This window comes from Pyrgilauda ruficollis, unplaced genomic scaffold (genome assembly GCF_017590135.1).
Source record: "Pyrgilauda ruficollis isolate IOZ18807 unplaced genomic scaffold, ASM1759013v1 scaffold1, whole genome shotgun sequence".
NCBI lineage: Eukaryota > Metazoa > Chordata > Aves > Passeriformes > Passeridae > Pyrgilauda > Pyrgilauda ruficollis.
The window spans coordinates 7,916,862-7,934,308 of record NW_024508100.1 but is presented as its reverse complement, the minus strand read 5'-3'; the positions used below and the strand labels follow the sequence as shown (position 1 = coordinate 7,934,308).

The 17,447-nt window shown below is 39.4% G+C and overlaps 1 protein-coding gene across 1 annotated transcript in view; it reads left to right on the top strand.

Annotated features, from left to right (window-relative positions):
- Positions 1–268: 268 nt before the first annotated feature.
- The window catches only part of STK32B (serine/threonine kinase 32B), a 155,299-nt gene continuing 138,120 nt past the window's right edge, over positions 269–17,447 (top strand). Inside the window, exon 1 of the mRNA XM_041490309.1 lies at positions 269–550. Within this exon, the coding sequence (XP_041346243.1) occupies positions 475–550 (76 nt within the window). The 5' untranslated portion in view covers positions 269–474. The remainder of the gene's footprint in view (positions 551–17,447) is intronic.

The following is a 17,447-nucleotide window of genomic DNA, read 5'->3' as shown; positions in this document are numbered from 1 at the left end:
CGCCGCCGGGGGGCGGGCAGGGCAGGGCAGGGCAGGGCAGGGCGGGGTGCTGGCCCCGCTGCCGGGGCAGGAGCGGGGATTCAGCTCTTCCCAGTGCAGGTCTGGGAGGAGGGAAAGCGGAGGAGGGAGGATCCGCGAGGATCCAGGTAGATCCAGCTTTTACCGCTTACCAAAAGCCACCGGCAGCAGGACCTCCGCCTCCTCCCTCCCTCCCCCTTCCATCCCTCCCTCCTCCCCTAACTCCCTCCCTCCCTCCCCTGCCCCTCCGCGATGAGAGAAGGGCCAAGTCGGTGCGCGCCAGCCAGCAGCGGTCTCTGCCAGGGGCAGACGGATCGCTTTCATGTCGCAGGGTGACTGCTAGCCCTGCGGAGGCTCCCCCGGCCGGGCCGGGCCGGGCCGGGCAGGCGGCGGGCGGGCAGCTGCCCCGCTGCCGGGGTGCGGCCGGCGCGCCCCGCGGGATGCTGGCGGCGGGGGATGCGGAGCCGGCCGCGGAATAACATGGGGGGCGGCCACTCCCACAGGGCGCCCGTCTTCGACGAGAATGAGGACGGTGAGTGCGGAGCTGTCCGCGGTACCGAGCCGCGCCCCGCCCGGGCTGCGCCGGGGCCGCGGCACCTCCGGCCGGGCGGGTCCGGCCCCGCGCCGTGCGGGAGCCGCGGGCGCGGAGCCTCCAGCTGCGGGTGCGCTGCTCGGGAGGCGGCGGGAGAGCCCGCCTTTGTCCTGCCATCCTCACCGAGAGAGTGGCTGGCTGCTTTTAGGCACGGGCTCGAGTCTAGCACATCGTCCGCTGGGGTTTAAGCACATGGCAGGTAACTTCAAACCTGCGTTTATGAATGGGCATAGTTTGTGAGATGGATGCCCACGCTTTTCGTTTTGTTTATAGTCGTCTCTTTGCCCACCTGCCTGTTTTAAATGGTGATGTCTCTCTTACTCTATACTTATTCCATCACCTTTACTTTCTGAAACTTTTTTTTAGCATGTTCTATTACTCCGAGTTTCTACTCCCTACCTAGGTAATATGCCATAAGAAAGTGTATCTTGTAAAGTTTGTGGAAGGCAATGGAAAAGTTTGCCTAAAATGTGGTGTTTCTTTGCTCTTTATGCATTTCAGTGTAATTTTTCCAATGTAGACTGTATTTAATTAGAATTGTGTGAATGCATTTCAATTAAAATAATTTGGGGTCTTGAAGCAGAGAGAACACAGCACTCTTAGAGAGTAGATATTTGTATATTAATGTAGAAATGTTTTTAGTGTTACTTATGGAATAGATGTTGCTGCCTACCTAGGCAATGGGTGCTTAATTTTGAGGAACTTCCCCAGAAGTTCCCAATATATTTCATTAGGAATTGATTGTGCCTTAATAGACTCACACTGGCTTCCTAGGTTTCATGACAAGTCAAAACCATGTATGTTCTGCCCTATATGTTCAGGGCACATGAAGATACTTGTATTGTTTTCCTAGTAGGGGGGAAACATCTTAAATGCATGTAAGGTGCTTGAAAGGGTGACTACCTCTTGCATGTAAGATGAAATTACCATTTCCTATTCCTTGGCAAAGCATGATGAGGTGTGGTTTCCATTCCATTTTTTGTGTGGGGAAAGGGACAGATTGTTTACCATTTGTTTTGCTCCATGTTGTGGAGCCATAGCTGCTGTTTTCTTGTACTGATATAAAATTTCAGACCTTTACCACAGGTCATGCTGTGTAAACATACAAGTGACAAAGAGCCCCCCTCACCTCTCCCCAGGCAAAGTCTCAACCCTGCACAGTTGGTGTTGCAAACCTTGAGGTAACTCACTGAAAAATACCCCAGAGTGAAAGCATGCTGTAAATCTTGTCCAGACACCCTAAGGTAAAAAGATACCCATACTCCTGCCTTTCAAGACTTCTAATTGGGCTCTCTTGAGTTAGCAGTTCCCATGAATTATTAGCACCTTTATTTTTTTTTTCCCCATGCTACAAAATTGTGGTCAGTTTTTGATCAAAATGAACAAAGTTCAATAGTAAATTATTGCAGAAATGCCTTCATGGCACTTAGTTCTCTTTCTGTCCAGAAAGCATTTCTGCAATGCAGCCATTATTAACAGCTAATAAAAAAAGAGCACATGAAGTATTTATGGATTTCAATTAGGTCGTTATTTATTCTTTGCATGGTTTTGTTTTGTTCTGAGCTGGTGTTCCCCATTACGAATGTTGCTAACATAATCTTTTATTCCTCTTAATATACTTTGCTTGGCACAACCATCTAGTTCAGAAGAGTCCATTGCTTTTGAAACAATTACCAATTTCCAATAGTACTTACAAAATATTGTTCAGGATGGCATTTCCCCAAGTACCTAAACAATATGGGGAAATATCTCCTCTTTGAAAGTGTATCTAACAGAATTTAATACACAAATGAAGCTGGTTTTTTTCACATTCCCACTAGTAGCTATAAAAGTCACCATTTCCCACAATATTGGACTCAACATGTAATAATAATAAAAAAAAAGCTAATGAAAAAGTATAACAAGAGAAAGTGGAATTGTTTCTGAGATGGTATAATTGCTTAAGAATAACAATCAATCCATAGAGAATTGGAATAGGTAAGTTGTATATGAAGATGTAGGAATATTAAAAATTAATCTATTTAATGTATTATGCATAATGTCTCAGCTGCCTCTTAAAATTATAAAAATTAACAGAAAAAAGTATTGCCATTTTATATCCATGCATGTTTATGATGAATATAGAATAAAACATGAATTTTGGAAGTAAAGGTTTAAAGCCATTTGTCATCACTCTGTAAATCATAGAAAAAGTTACTTAGTGTATTAGTTAATAAATAAATGTATGGAAATAGTGTGTGAAGAGCACCCAGGTGCTGCCTGACAAGCCTATGGAGTGTCTGTTCCAGAGTTACAGCTCCTGTTTCTAATGGGCAGAGGTGTTGATCCATTGAGCAGATCTACAATCTGTAAGCTGTATGTAGACTCCCCTCCATGCTCAGGGTAATAGAAAAAATATTCTAGAGAACCAGAAGCCTGAACTACGTGCTGTTAGTTCCCAGTTATTACAGCCAGTACAACACATCATTATCATACACTAATCTTTTTAAAGGCAGTAATGCATACCATTTTTACCAGCTACATTATTTCTCTGTGTTCCATTTTTATTAGAAGGATCTTCCAGAACATCTCTCTTTGAATGGTTAGAAACATCTGTTTTCATGACTAGGTTTCTTCACCTACTTACAAGATTTGTGTTTAATTCAATTTTTTTTAGTTTAAAATGCTCTCCCCCTCCAGGATTATTCCAGGGCTTTGATAGACAGCAAAAATGTCCCCTCTCGCTCTTTGATTTGTAGGGAAACCTTTTCTATTTTTCTATCATTTCTACTGCTTTCTCATTTCCTGTGCCCTGCATCTGTCTGCATTTGAACCTGCCTTGGTTTCACACAGATAACCAAAATTATACACAGAATTGTAGGTGAGTTTTCCCTGGGACCATGTGTTGGAAAGAATACATCCTGTTCTCCACTGGAAACAATTCTATCACAGCCTATAATTACATATTCCCTTTTCATGGACATACCATGTGAATAGTTCTGTCATCCTGTGGTCAGTGCCCTGCTCAGTAATTTCCACTGATGAACTCCAATTCACATGAGAAATTTTTGGTGTTCCTATGTACATGGCCTTTTGCAGGACTGAATTTTGGTCCACTTCTATTATTCATAATCTCAAAGATGATCACTCACTTCTTTCCTTGCAACACTCTGATTCTGTTTAATGCAATGTTTTAAATTATGACCACACTGATCATGTCAGTTATCAAGACCACTGAACACTTTGTGTAAGTATTCAGCTGGATCATATCCAGACTTAATCTTCTTTGCTTTTAACCCCTGCCAGCCTCATAGCTCCCGTTTCTAAATAATACTTTTTCCAGTGTTACTGCCATGGTTTAACCCAAGCAGCAACTCACTCAGACCCACACAGCCACTTGCTCACTTCCCCCAGGCGGGATGAGGGAGAGAATCAGAATAAAAGTTACATGGGTTGAGATAAAGACAGTTTAACAGGGGAAGCAAAAGCTGTGAACACAAACAGTGCAAAAGAAGGCATTTATTCCCTTCTTCCCAGGGGCAGGCAGTGTCCAGCCACAGCCAGGAGAGCAGGGCCCATCATGTGTGATGGTGACTTGGGAAGACAAATTACACCACACTGAATGTTTCCCCCTTCCTTTGTCATCCAACTTTATATACTGAGCATGAAGCCATAGGGTGTGGGATATGGTGTGGGATATCCCTGGGTCAGTTGGGGTCAGCTGTCCTGGCTGTGTCCCCTCCCAGCTCCTTGTGCACCCCCAGCTCCTCACTGGTGGGGTGGGATGATGGACAGGAAAGGCCCTGGCTCTGTGGAGGTGCTGCTCAGCAATAGCTGAAATATCCCTGAGCCACCGGCTCTGTTTCCAGCACAAATCCCCAGCACATCCCCACACTTTCTGCTCTGAAGAAAATGAACCCTATCCCAGCCAAAACCAGCACAGCTGCCCACCTTGCCTTTTGTCAGTTTATCCTCACCTTATTCAGCTTTGCTTATACTTCCTTATGTCTCTTTCCACTGAAACTGAGAAAAATTCAATTTAAGACTACTCTATCATCTACAAAATAAGTTTGTCATCAAGGAAAAATGTCTGGTTACTCATGTGCAAAAAACTTCTGGTAAAACCATGATGTATTTATCTAATTTTCTCTTCTTAGCCTAGGTTAAGGCACAACAACAGCTAGGAATAATCCAGGGAACAGAGCCCTTTGTTTGCCTAGACCTTTTACTCTGGCTAAAGATATAGCAAAATATGTTTCATTTCTTGATTTTTATTGCTGTATAGGTTGCATAGAGAACTGCATCTGCTGTTGTGCAGCATCACTACTCCTTACTAAAGCAAGACACTTATATGGTGTGGAACTATAACATATTTCTCAGACAGTTGAAAGGCATTTTAAGCAAGATACTACACAAATTATATAGTCAACTCAGGCAAAAGGAAAACAGTTTTACTGTGGTTAATACTACTGAAGCAAAGGAACTTGGCTGTCTTCACCTTGAATATTTCCTATTCCCATAAGAACTACCCTCTCCTGAATACGTATATCCAGTGCTACTATCAGGAGAGCAAAGAAGTAAATTTTTCCTCATGTTCAACTCTTCAAAAACAGCAATATGTTCACAAGAATGGCAATAGAAGCGTAAGGCTAATATTCACCATTGGTAAATTATCCTTGCAAATTCTGTAAATATCACAAGTAATGAATATATTAGCAATAACCTAGTGCCTGTAAAGGGTGTCTTTCATGCTGGATTTGCTTGACTGTGTTCAGTTAAAATTTCAATCATATTCAAAGTGTGAAAATTAAATAGTCAAAAAGAGTAATTTAGGAAAGAGCTGACTCAGGAGAGATATTACTACTATCAAACAGGAATAAGGTGTTTGCTTACATTGTGGTGGAAGATACAGAGGTAAGGATAAGAAACAAAGTGTTAGAAGTTGGTCCTGCCAAGTGATATGGCAGTTGCATTTGATTATTTGAGGTCTTGAAAAGTCAGCTTTGCTACAGTTAGTTTCAGAAATAAGTCTACTGAACTTTTAAAGAGCTTGTTTTTGGTTTTGGCACACATGACTTTACATTCAAGGTAAATATGTATTTCCAGAGAACCTTCACTGAGCATCCTGAAGCTGCAGAGCTCGAGCACCCCTCTGTGGAGGGCACTGTACAGGCTGTGCCTCAGTAGTGTAGTCTTGTCAGTGGGGAATGAGGCACAGCAGCATGCCTTGGCTTATTCTCCATGGCCAGACCCTGGCTCACTGTAGTGCTTATTTATCCACTTCAAGGAAGTGCTGAAGTCCAACTTCCTTGCCTGAGCCACAAGGCTTTGTTCTGCTGCAGTGTCATAACTGCAGAGCTCAATGGAAATCTTATGTACTAGAGAATATAGCATCCATCCTCTGGAGTTAAACTTCCAATTTGAAGTTGTAATTTAAAATTGATTTCTACCTCTCCTCTGTAGAAAAGCCTTCAGCTTAAATGAAGGATTTAAAATTGTTGGCGAGTGTCAGAAAACATCATTATTAAATGGCTAGCTGCTGAAAAGACTGGTACTAAAAGCCTAAAACCCAGATAAAGAGCCTAAGAAAAATGCCTGAAATTGGTATGGATTCAGGTAGCTAAATTCTGAGCAAAATGGCTGAGTTTATGTATAAGTGCAGAACTATAAAGTGACATAGGGAAAAATTACAAACAAGAGTTTTGCTTGGAACCAATTTAAAGCAATGGGTAAATGTCAAAGTGACTCAGATTGAGAACAGAGTATGCAGTGTCCAGTTATTGTCAGTGATCTGATGGTGCTCATCATCCTGCTGCCTCACAGCTGTAATGGACAATGCCTGATGCAGTCACAGAGCTGCTCGGATCACGAGGATAATAACACACTCTTTTCAAACTGCTTGTTTCATGAGATACAGCCCTAAAGAACAGTCTAATAAAGGGTTGGAACCTAAATACCTTCTGTTAGAGAGAGCAGCAAACAGCGTGTGGGATCAATGTTTCTGCTGGATTTTTAGTTTGTTCATGAAACTTCTCTGGTGTGTTACATTGCATTTTATTTTTTTTTCCTTGCAAAGATGAATATTCTAGTTCCCTTTAGAACTGAATTGGATAAGAATACCAAAATCTGATTTAAACAGTGCTCAAAGGCAGCTCTGTTGAAAACCACAGCTGTCAAAGGCATTATTTTATGCTGAATATCAATATTTTAGATAGATTAGATTCAGACCACTGGATTTTTTAATACTTTGTTTTATGACCATGTTGAATTTTATTTTGCATTTATTGAACTTTAGACAGGAAGTCTCCATTATGTGTAGTGCAAAACACTTCAGAAACCCTGATACCAGTGTCCCTACAATCACAGAGCAAAATAGATCAGTGTTGAGCTTACACTTACAGCACAATATGAGACAGTGGGAGAATATAGACAGAACGGAGAGCACAGAGCAATATGGTAATTTCAGGTAGCCACAGAGGTACCAAATGCCAAACTGTTGTTGACAGTTGACATGGTCTGTGTCCAAGGATGTTCAGAAAGAATATCGTGACATTGCAATCACCACCAGCCCTTCTCTTCCTGGCTCGGGCTTTGGTACAACACACACAAATAATGTGGACCTCTTCAGACACTAAATGATAATTGGAGGTGAAGCTTAATACTATATCAGTTTTCCCTTTTTTACAGGGAACTCTAAAGAAGATGAATCTGGCACTTTCATCTTAGCTTCTTGCTATCTCAAATGAGCTGCATCTCTGTTCCATTTAAATATCCTAAAAAGGTTGTGCAATATCAGATTTACCTCACACTGTCAGGATTAGAAGAAAGATCCTTTCCAGGAACAGCTAAAGTATTTGTCAATTGTAGTTAACTTTACATCATCCAGATTCAACAAAATCTCTGCCAGCAATATCTTAGAAATGGTCCAGATAAATTTTCAAGATCCTTCCTAACAATATTTGCTACAATTCCAAGATTTAGTCCTTCAACGGAAACATCCTTGTCAGGACCTCCATCTTAAACAAAGGCATCATGGAAGTCATTGCTGCTGCTTTTGTAGACTTCCAAAATTTGCAGAAGTGGTTGGCATGGCACCTAACTCTAAGAGTGTGAAGGAATTTCTTGTTGGCTTGTTATTGAGGATTGGCTCAGGAGAGGTAACATTTTACCCTTGTTGCAACATGTATTATGTGGATATCAACATAGGCTTTTTGTGAATAAGTAAGTGTAAATAATTCAAAGTTATCCAAGCATTGAGCGAGGTAAGCTTAGAGACTCCTATTCAAGATCAAGGAAAAAATTGATTGTGAAATAAATTCAGAAAAAAAAAAAGATTATTTTCTCAATTTCAACAGCATTGCTTTTACAATCCCTCCATCACAAATTCAGACATTGTCTCCCATCCCTGTCCACAGCTGTTGCTTGAAGTGAAAAGGCTTTGCTCCTTCAGCTTTCTGCTGTTGTTTTCTGTGCCAAAGAGCAGACTTTCAGAGAGCTGGGTTCTGAAGGACTGGAAAAGCTGAATGGTGGAAGGGGTGGCAATCTGAGAAGTAAATGTACGGTTTTATCCCAGGACAAATGGTTTTCAAATGTACAGAGATATTAAACTGACTCTACTGCTCAATATTGGCTTCACTTCCAGTAGAGTTCAAAAGGTCTGACAGCTTCCCATAGAACAAGGGGGAACAGATCTACCTCACCCCACCTGGCTGCAGCGTGACACACACTGAGTCCTGGACAGCACTTGGCATCAGAGGGAAAGAGTTCCCTAATGTGGATGTGTGGATGTGGGTTACAAGGCCAGCAGTAGCTACTAGGGAGCTTTTTGTGAACCTTGGGTGCCATACTGTCCAATGGATGAAGTTCAGCCTGGAATCAAATGTTGTACCTGGCTGAATTAGAAAATGGCCAAGAAAATCTTTGGGAAATAAACATAGTAAGGAATTATGGTCTTGTCCATAGATCCTCAGAGAACTGTCTCACCAGAACTGTCTTTGTACAGTATTTTCTGAATGTGGGCATAAAACCAAAGGCAGGGTTTTGTTGGCCAAGCACAAGACTCACTCTGTTCTACATTTATCATTAAAAGAGCAAGCTTGAGGAGGCAGAAGGTGAAACCATCCTGAAGCAAAACCTGGTGGGCAGTGATACCTGTGACTAAGCAATGAAGGGTGGGATAGAGGAAAGGATGTCAAGTTATTATAGCAGTTTCACAACATTTTGACTTAGCCAGAGTGAGCTAATGCTGACCTGATGGGAAAGGTGTGGAAAAGGTTGCTACTGAGATCAATCAATAAAAAGTAAAAATTCTTAGACAATATTCAATTAAAAAAGGAAAACTTCCAGTTCAGTCTGGTAGATGAGCTCCACAGCATCCTATTAGGGTAAAACATGTGAGGGGAAGGAACAAGAGGTACAGGACACCCACCAAACTCAGCAGAAAAAACCTGAACTTTTTGGAGGGGGAAGAGCAGCAGTAGTAAGCAGTGTTCTCATCAGGGGGTGTGATCTCTCTTGAGCACAGTTCCACTTACTTTCCTGAGCTATTTAAATTGATTACCTTGAATGACATTACTTACTGACTAATGTAGGTCTGTGCTGAGCTGTTGCCTAATTTGCTGTTGTACTTTTGAACACTGTGTAAGCTTCCCTGCAACAGGAAAAAGTAAAAGACTATTATTATATAAACACAAAAAACTGAAGAGATCAATAAAAATTATTTTCTTAACTAAATCTTACTCTGAGTTACCTTGAACTCAATCAAAATCCAGCATGAATAGCAAATACAGGGTCTTAGAAAAAAAGAACAGGCAAATGTCTTGTTTTTTTTCTCCTATTGTTAAATAAGAATAAAGGTAGTTTACTTTCTAGGATCCAGTGTCTAATGAATTAAATGTTTTGAAGAATAACACTGTTTTTTATTTGGCTGCACTTGATCCCAGGAAACTATTTTCTTCATCAGAAATTTATGTTCAAACCACACTGTATCTGCAGATGTGCACTGGTGGGGCCCAAGATGCCTCCACCTTCTCAGTACAAGAGGATGTTGACCATAAATGTATTCATCAGGACTTAGAACTGATTCTCTTAATACAGTATTTGATGGAACATCCTTGTATTTAATTTTAGAGCCTTAGAAATTAACATGATACTGTTTAAATTTTACATTACACATATACAGTACAGTTTTATAGTTAGGCCAATATATACTATTTATATACTACACTGTAGTACTGTACCTTTATAAAACACACATTTCTGGAGGAAAGAGGAAAGGAAGAAGGCATCTGTTCACTGGTGAGTACTACCAGGCTTTCCCTTTCAGATACCTCACTTAGTAAAATCTGGCAAATAGAATGAAAGCACCGCATGTGACACGTATTCAGCTTGTCCTCAAGAAAACCTGAATGTTATACATTGGTCTATTCCCTTAGGCAGTCAGCATTCACCTCAAATATCCATCAACAAGGCTATGAGTAGGGTTGTACTTTTGTATCACAGAAATGAGGCCTTCCTTCCTTTCATTCCTAAATAAGTTATTTTCCACTCCAATAATTAGAAGACTTATTTACATGCAGCTGTCTCTCACATGCTCAATTTGACCTCATCTTTAACTCCTTAATTCCCACTTTGACTCTCCTCAATGTGTGTATTTTAATTAGGAAATTAAACAGTCTGAATGGAAAGGTTAGGATTTGTGAGGTCACTGGACAGGTCTGGTTTTAATCACTGGAAATTTGAACTCTGCAAAAAGGTGTTTGTAAAAGTCTTCTTAGTTCACCACCTCTCTCCTAAAGACTATCAGCTTTCTGTATTTTCCAACCTGGCAAGGAAAGCTTACAGGAGACTGGGGCCTTATGGAGATGGTTTAGTGGTAGACGTGGCACTGTTAGGTTTATGGTTGGGCTTAAAGATCTTAAATGCCTTTTCCAACATAAAAAATATTGTAGATTTATGGTTTCAATTTATTCTACTGCTAGTCAGTACATCAAGGTTCTTCTTCCAGTTTTGCATACAATTTATTTCTGCTACAACTAATGGAAAATTCTTTATAATCAGGTTTTCTCCTACACCCTTTTTCTATGATTGCTGTCACAGGTCTTGGCACAAAAGTATCAAACACTGTAATGCTTTTGTTCTTAGAAATGTTGTATTGTATTTTCTGATATGGGTATTAGGTGCAATGTAGACACCTAAGTTTCATTCATCCTGTAATTAAGACAGAGATATTTTCCTTTTAAATTGAAGGATGCTTCTTAGAAAGCTTCACCAGGGTTGGTGGCAGCTTATTTAAACAGGTTTTTGGGGCTCTAATGATAACTGAATGTGGTTGATGAATCTGAAATTTATTTCCCAAATTTTATATTCCCATAAATATTTTCTTTATAATATCACAACATACGAAAATTTCTGCTTTATACTTCATTAAACTTTTTCTATTTTTGTTTATTTTGAAAAAAAAACAAACTGGTTTAGGTATATTCATAAAATCTATCCTACCTGACTCAAAAGATTAATTAAATCAGTGCTTTTAACTTCTATCTCGTAATATTTTATTGGTTTTGTGTTTATTCCCACTTTCTTTCTCATTTTCTTTCTTTTTTTCCTTTTCTTCAAGAAATAAATATCAATTCTAATTCACTGAAATTTAAAAACATTTAGATAAGTTCTATGCCTGATGTTCTTTTCTGCCCTGTCATTTTTTTTGCTTGGTTCACGAAATTTATCTTACCTGACTCAAAATATTAATTAAATCAGTGCTTTCCCACTTTCTTTCTCATCTTCTTTCTTTTTTCCCTTTTCTTCAATAAATAAATATAAATTCTAATTCACTGAAATTTAAAAACATTTAGATAAGTTCTATGCCTGATGTTCTTTTCTGCCCTGTCATTTTTTTTGCTTGGTATGATCCTGAATAAAATAGAGCAGTGATTTCATCCTCCTATTGTTAACACTGTTCTGTGTAAGAAGGACTGTTGTATTTAGTAAGATAAATATACTACATGGCAACCTGCTGCAGTGGACAAAAAATGCTTTCCTTCTTTTTCCTATTTTAGCTGCGATAAGGGAACACGTTCTGTTCCTTATTTAAGATATAAAAATGCAAACTGAGTTAATCCTTCCAGTAATTATTATTTCCTTTTGAGATTGTTCCACCTCCCTTGATGAGCAATGAGAACTGTTCTTAGCTACTTGTTAAAACAAAGACGCAATATAATCACAAAATCGGTGTCCTTCACACCTTTCTGAAACAATCTTCCACTTCCCCCTGGATGCTTTCACATTGTGTTAGGAAGACTGATTTTGTGCCTTTTGGGATACTGTCCGCCTCCTGAGTGTCCTTCACACCTTTCTGAAACGATCTTCCACTTCCCCCTGGACTGCTTTCACATTGTGTTAGGAAGACTGATTTTGTGCCTTTTGGGATAAGGTTTAGATAAGTCTTTTTCCAAGCTATAAAGCCTGCAAAAGCTTTTGGGGCAATACCACATCTTAAGGTCTGTGAACTGCTACACAGAGCTTGAAGTCAAACAACAAGAGATCATCAAAAGATCATTTTGAGAAATAAGAAAAGTCATTCTTTTAAGCCCAGATCATCAAAAGATCATTTTGAGAAGTAAGAAAAGTCACTATTAAACCCAGATCATATTTGACTCTTTTAACATGTGAAAACTACAGAAATACAATCTTATGTGTGGGGAATTGCTGTAAAACCAAGTTAGCTTTTTTTGAGATTGGTTTGGACATAGCATGAGGAACAGATTAGCCAGAAGTTTTATGCAGATTCATGAAATTCTTCTCTGCCCAGCCTTTTCATGTGATTTTTCAGTAACTGCATTGCCACATCTTTTCCTGCCCAGTGACATGCCTTTGAGATCTTTTGCTCAAGTTTTTAAGCCAAGTTATTAAACTAGAGTTATCTTTATGGTGCAAATAATAGTAGCAGATGAAAAGTACTTTAGAAAGAGAAGTATATTTTCAGTGTGAAATTCTCCATAAAATCTCAGTATTGAAGGGCTTTCTGGAAGGATTTATTGATCTCTATTGAAGAAAATTGTCAGCACTAAGTGCTGTACGATTTTGCTGGAAAGGAGTCATAGTGTAGTTAACATTTGCTGTCAATCAAAACGTTCAGCAGGGCATTCATTTTTCTTTTGTTTTTTTGGATTTAGTGAGCTCTCTGTTGGTAACGGGAAGAGAGCAGCTAGAGTAAAGTCGCCTGGGTGGCTTCAAAATAGCAAAAAAAAAAAAAAGAAAAAAAAATTACAATCACCCAGTATATCTTGACCTTTTTTTCCCTTTAAAAAAAAATTTTAGTTTGGGAAAAGGACTGGGCATCAGGTTCACAGGTGTTGGCTGAGGCTGTGGGAGGCAGGACATCCAAGTGGAGGCAAATTCCAAACTCCAGCTGTTGCTGGAATAACGTCTGCTCTCTGAATGGCTTTCATAAGGCTTTTCTGAGAGTGAGGAGAGGTTTCTGCTGTGTAGAAAAGATTGAGTAGTGTGTGGCAGTGAAGAGACACCACGTTTTCAGTGGTTTCAAGCACTCAGGCTGAGTGCTGCCTTGACTTCAGGTCCTTGATGCTCCCAAGCCAGGAGCCATCAGTCTGTCTCAGCAGTGCAGGATGAAGCACAGTCATGGATTTTAAAATGCCTTAACAGAAGGTGGCTCTTTCACTGTTGTAGCCATCCATTACAGAGAAAAGATTGTGGCATTCAGGTTTCTCACTTGTGAGATGCAGAGAATTTTAAATGCTTCTCTGGGCATACAAATACTTGAGAGTAACTGCGGGCTGCTCTCAGCCATCTAACTTTCCTCTGCTAGGTAGTTCATATGCATCTTGTGATCCACAGACATATGTGGATTAATGATATCCTGAATTTTTGAATGACAGGATGTCCTGGATATTGTAAAGATCTTCCTGAAGCACCAAATTCCAATTTGGAAAAGAAGAATACACCCCAGCAGATCACCCAAGAAAGATTGCTGGCAACTGTTGTATACAACATGTTTCTTCGAGTCTTTAATGATATGATTTCCAGTCCTTTTCACAACCTGTAAATAAAAAAAAAAAAAAAAGCCACAATATTTTTTTTGCTATGTCATAAGCTTTTCATTATGTACTCTGAAGATGCCAAAATTGTTTAATATTATTTTCATATATAGCCAGAAGAAGCTATGATATACGATTTGCCATTTTATTCTAGTTAAGAAAATATAATATAAATACACATATATTTTAGGGACTCTCTCTCTCTCTCTCCCTCTTTTTCTCTATATATACACAGATTTTTTTTATATGCTTTAGTCTCATAAAAAAACAAACCCAGTGTATGCAGTAGGCAACTCTAGAACTGAGTCACCAGTATTCATTATTTTCATCTAACATCTATAATTAAACTTATTTGAGGTTCTGTTTCTGTGATTATACAGAACTGGTATAGCACATTTAGTGCCACTGAATGTTTTAGGCACTAAGAAGCCTTCTGCTACATTGAGCAATTTTATCCTCTGCAGCTCACTATTTGTTTGTGCTTTGCATCTAATAACTTCTGTGGTTAAAATTAGAACTTGTGCTCTTTACATTAATATCTATCAGCTCCCCACCCTGCTTGCCAAGTGAATATTTTTATTTTTTCCTGTTACGTGATGATATGAGGCAAACCTAAGTTGTAGCTTAGAGTCTACTGACCTTCTGCTGTTAATGCCAACTCCCAGCCATAACCTGGGAATTGCGGCTGCTCTGAAGTCCTCCTCCTCTCCTCAGTCACTTCTGCACCAGCTGACCTGAAGGGGATTTGGTTTGTTTTATAAGTGCATCCATGTTTGCTTTTCTTGAAGTCTTTAATATTTCACTTCAGTTGTGGTTTTAATCTCAGATGGCAACAAAATACCACACACCTCCTTGCCCGCGCTGCCCCCCTTCCCAGCTGGATAGAGAGGAGAATCAGAATAAGGTAAAACGAGGGGGTTGAGATAAGAATACAATTAAAATAAAGTAAATTATAATAATGATGATAATAATAATAATAAACAACACTATAATAGATACAAAGAAGAAAATTAACTCTATTCCAGCTGAAGCAAGGACAATTCCTAATCTTAGCAGTGGGTAGATAAGATAAAGTGCCTGCTTTCTTTATTAATATTTACTGTTTTCTGCAGTGAACAGTCCTATCAGCTTTGGTGTAATTGCTTGTGGAGTGTAAATAAGCGTGCTTATAAATAACTTGTAAATAAGTGTACAAGGATTTCCCAGAGATAAGAAGCACAATGATGAGAGAATAAATCATCAGCACCAAGTAAAATAACTTCTACACTTAGATGGTCATTTTATGTACAGCAGTCAGCCCATTTTTTTCAGTCTCCATAGAAAAATTACCCATTCCATCATTAAATATTTATCTGTAAACACTGAGATGAAGAAATATGCCTTGCACTGAAATTATGGAAGTTTTTATGAATTAAATATAGCTGTTATAATCAGTTTTTCCCCCTATCCTTTCTATACCACCCTGAATAGAAACAACCACAAAAAAAAATATGTATACAAAGGTGTTAATGATAATTAACAGGTCAGGATATCACTTCATCTGAAGTTGAAAAAAATTGATCACGTTTGATCAACAATAGCTTAGTCTGGAGCATGTAGGTAAAAAAACAAACCCATTTGTGGGACTTTCTTTCCTCCAAAATGGCAGAGAAGGTAAAGTGATTCTTATGCAAGTAGATGATTCACACAAAGAAATATTATGAACCCTAGCTAGAATCAAAAAGAAGCCTCTTCCTGGCTCCAGATAACTCTAAAAATCAGAACTGTCAAGATGAGTTCAGGTCAGTGCCTTTGCAGCCTCAGAGGCTGGGATTTGAGGTTCCATCTCTAAAATGGATTTCATTATTTTTCTAAGAGATATAACTTAGCTTAAAACACTTGCAAGACCTATGAATAAAATGCAACTTGAGCACTGAAGTACATAGTGAAAGTCATTTAACTGCAGAGGATGGATAACTATGGGTAGGCTAACAGATAGAATTAATGGAGGAGGTCAGCCCTCTTAAAAGTATGTTGTATCTTTTATTTAAACAGTCAATAGAAATCTGGCCAGTTTAAGAGATATCTAGTGTCTGCTGGACTCTGAGGTGCTACTTTGTGGTCAGGCAGTAATGGAATACTTGAAATTTTCTTTAATTCTCCTCTACTGGAAATCTGGCCCTCCTTAAATGTGCTCACTAGGTGTGCTGTGTATTTAATTAAATACTGTATTTTTCCATGATGAGGAGCAGCTTTTCCTGTTCACAATCTCCATTCTACCCACAGCTGGTGCTGTGCAACCCCGCTGCCTGCAGCTGGATCCCCCAGCCAGGCCCAGGCTGTGCCTGGGATGTGCCTCTGGAGGCTGGAGCAGGCAGGGGCACTCCAGGCATACTTCTGCTGCTAGTTAGAACAGGTATCATTTATTTGCAGCCCACGGTGATGGTTTGGTTTAAAATCACTAATGGGGGGCAATCCCAATTGAAATGGGAATAATTCTGATCTTTAGTGTCCTTACCCATCCCAAGTAGTTAATTTGTAGTTGTGGTTAAAAATAGAAGAGATAATTCTTCAATATTCATTTCTGGAGAGAGACTCCTCATGTCTGTGGGTTCTGAATTAATAAGAAAAAGAGAACAACTCATACTCATGTCTCTAGGTGTTTGAGTAAAATCTTCTTCACAGGGGTCCCCAGCCTCCCATTAACACAGCACCAAGACTCATTTTGATTCGCAAGAACAATGCCTTCAGAGCCACTGCCCCGAGGAGCTGAGAGCAAGGAGGTTTATTCGCCTCCTCTGGCGTGTTTGGAATTACAGAGACCTTTGCATGCATAAGATTGATGGATGTCTCACTGAGGATTTTGTTGTTAACTTAATTTAAAGAATTTTCCTTCACCTGGGGATCACTCTGATAAATTTTATCGCAGGAGAAAACAGTTTGGTACACTGATATTTGACATTTTATTCCCATAGCAACTTCCCTTAGAGAGCCTTCCAGTTCAGTTATTAATGAGGTTATTTTCATAGAAACTCTGAGGGAGTTGAATATTCCCACTTTCCAGCTGAAAAAGATGCTTCATAGTCCATTATGTGCATCCTGATCTCACAGGGAAGTCTATTACAGTAAAGTGAAATTTAGATTTTCTATATTGTAGCAATGCATTTTCTCAAGGAGTATCTTTTCTGCTGCTTATACCTGTCACCCTGTTTCTCCTTGCAATGATTTCAGAGATTGTTTTTGTCAGCTCATCCATAAGAGAACAACATGGTCAATCAGAATCTCTCTTTTCTCAACAAAAGGGTGCCACATTTTATCACTTAACAGAGGTCTTACATTTTATGTTGGAGCAGGTCCTGAAACTTTTCTCCTTAGTTTCAGTGTCAGTGTCTTTTGAAAGAGCTATAAAAAGCATGGAGACTCACAGAGGCTTCCCTGCTATTCACTGGCTGTGGTAAGGGCCAGCACATCAATCCAGCTGTTCCTTGATGACTTCTGATGTTTCCAGTGCTACTAAGTTAATAGCATTTCTGAACTAAATCTCTCTCCTGTCACAAAACAGAACTGTTTTGATGGCAACAAAAAGGGATCTTTAATTGACACTTTCACTGAGCTTAAAAATAATTCACTGCTCTAAACAATAATTCACTGATGTGTGGGTTTGTAATAGCAAAATTTTGTAAATTGCTGGTTATAACAGGATACATGGATGAGAAGTTCCAATTACTTTCCACTGAGCCAAATGAGTCAATGAAAAGAAACCTTTCTACTGGAAAATAGGTTACCTGAATGCTATATGCTAACAGAACATAGAAGCAGCCAAA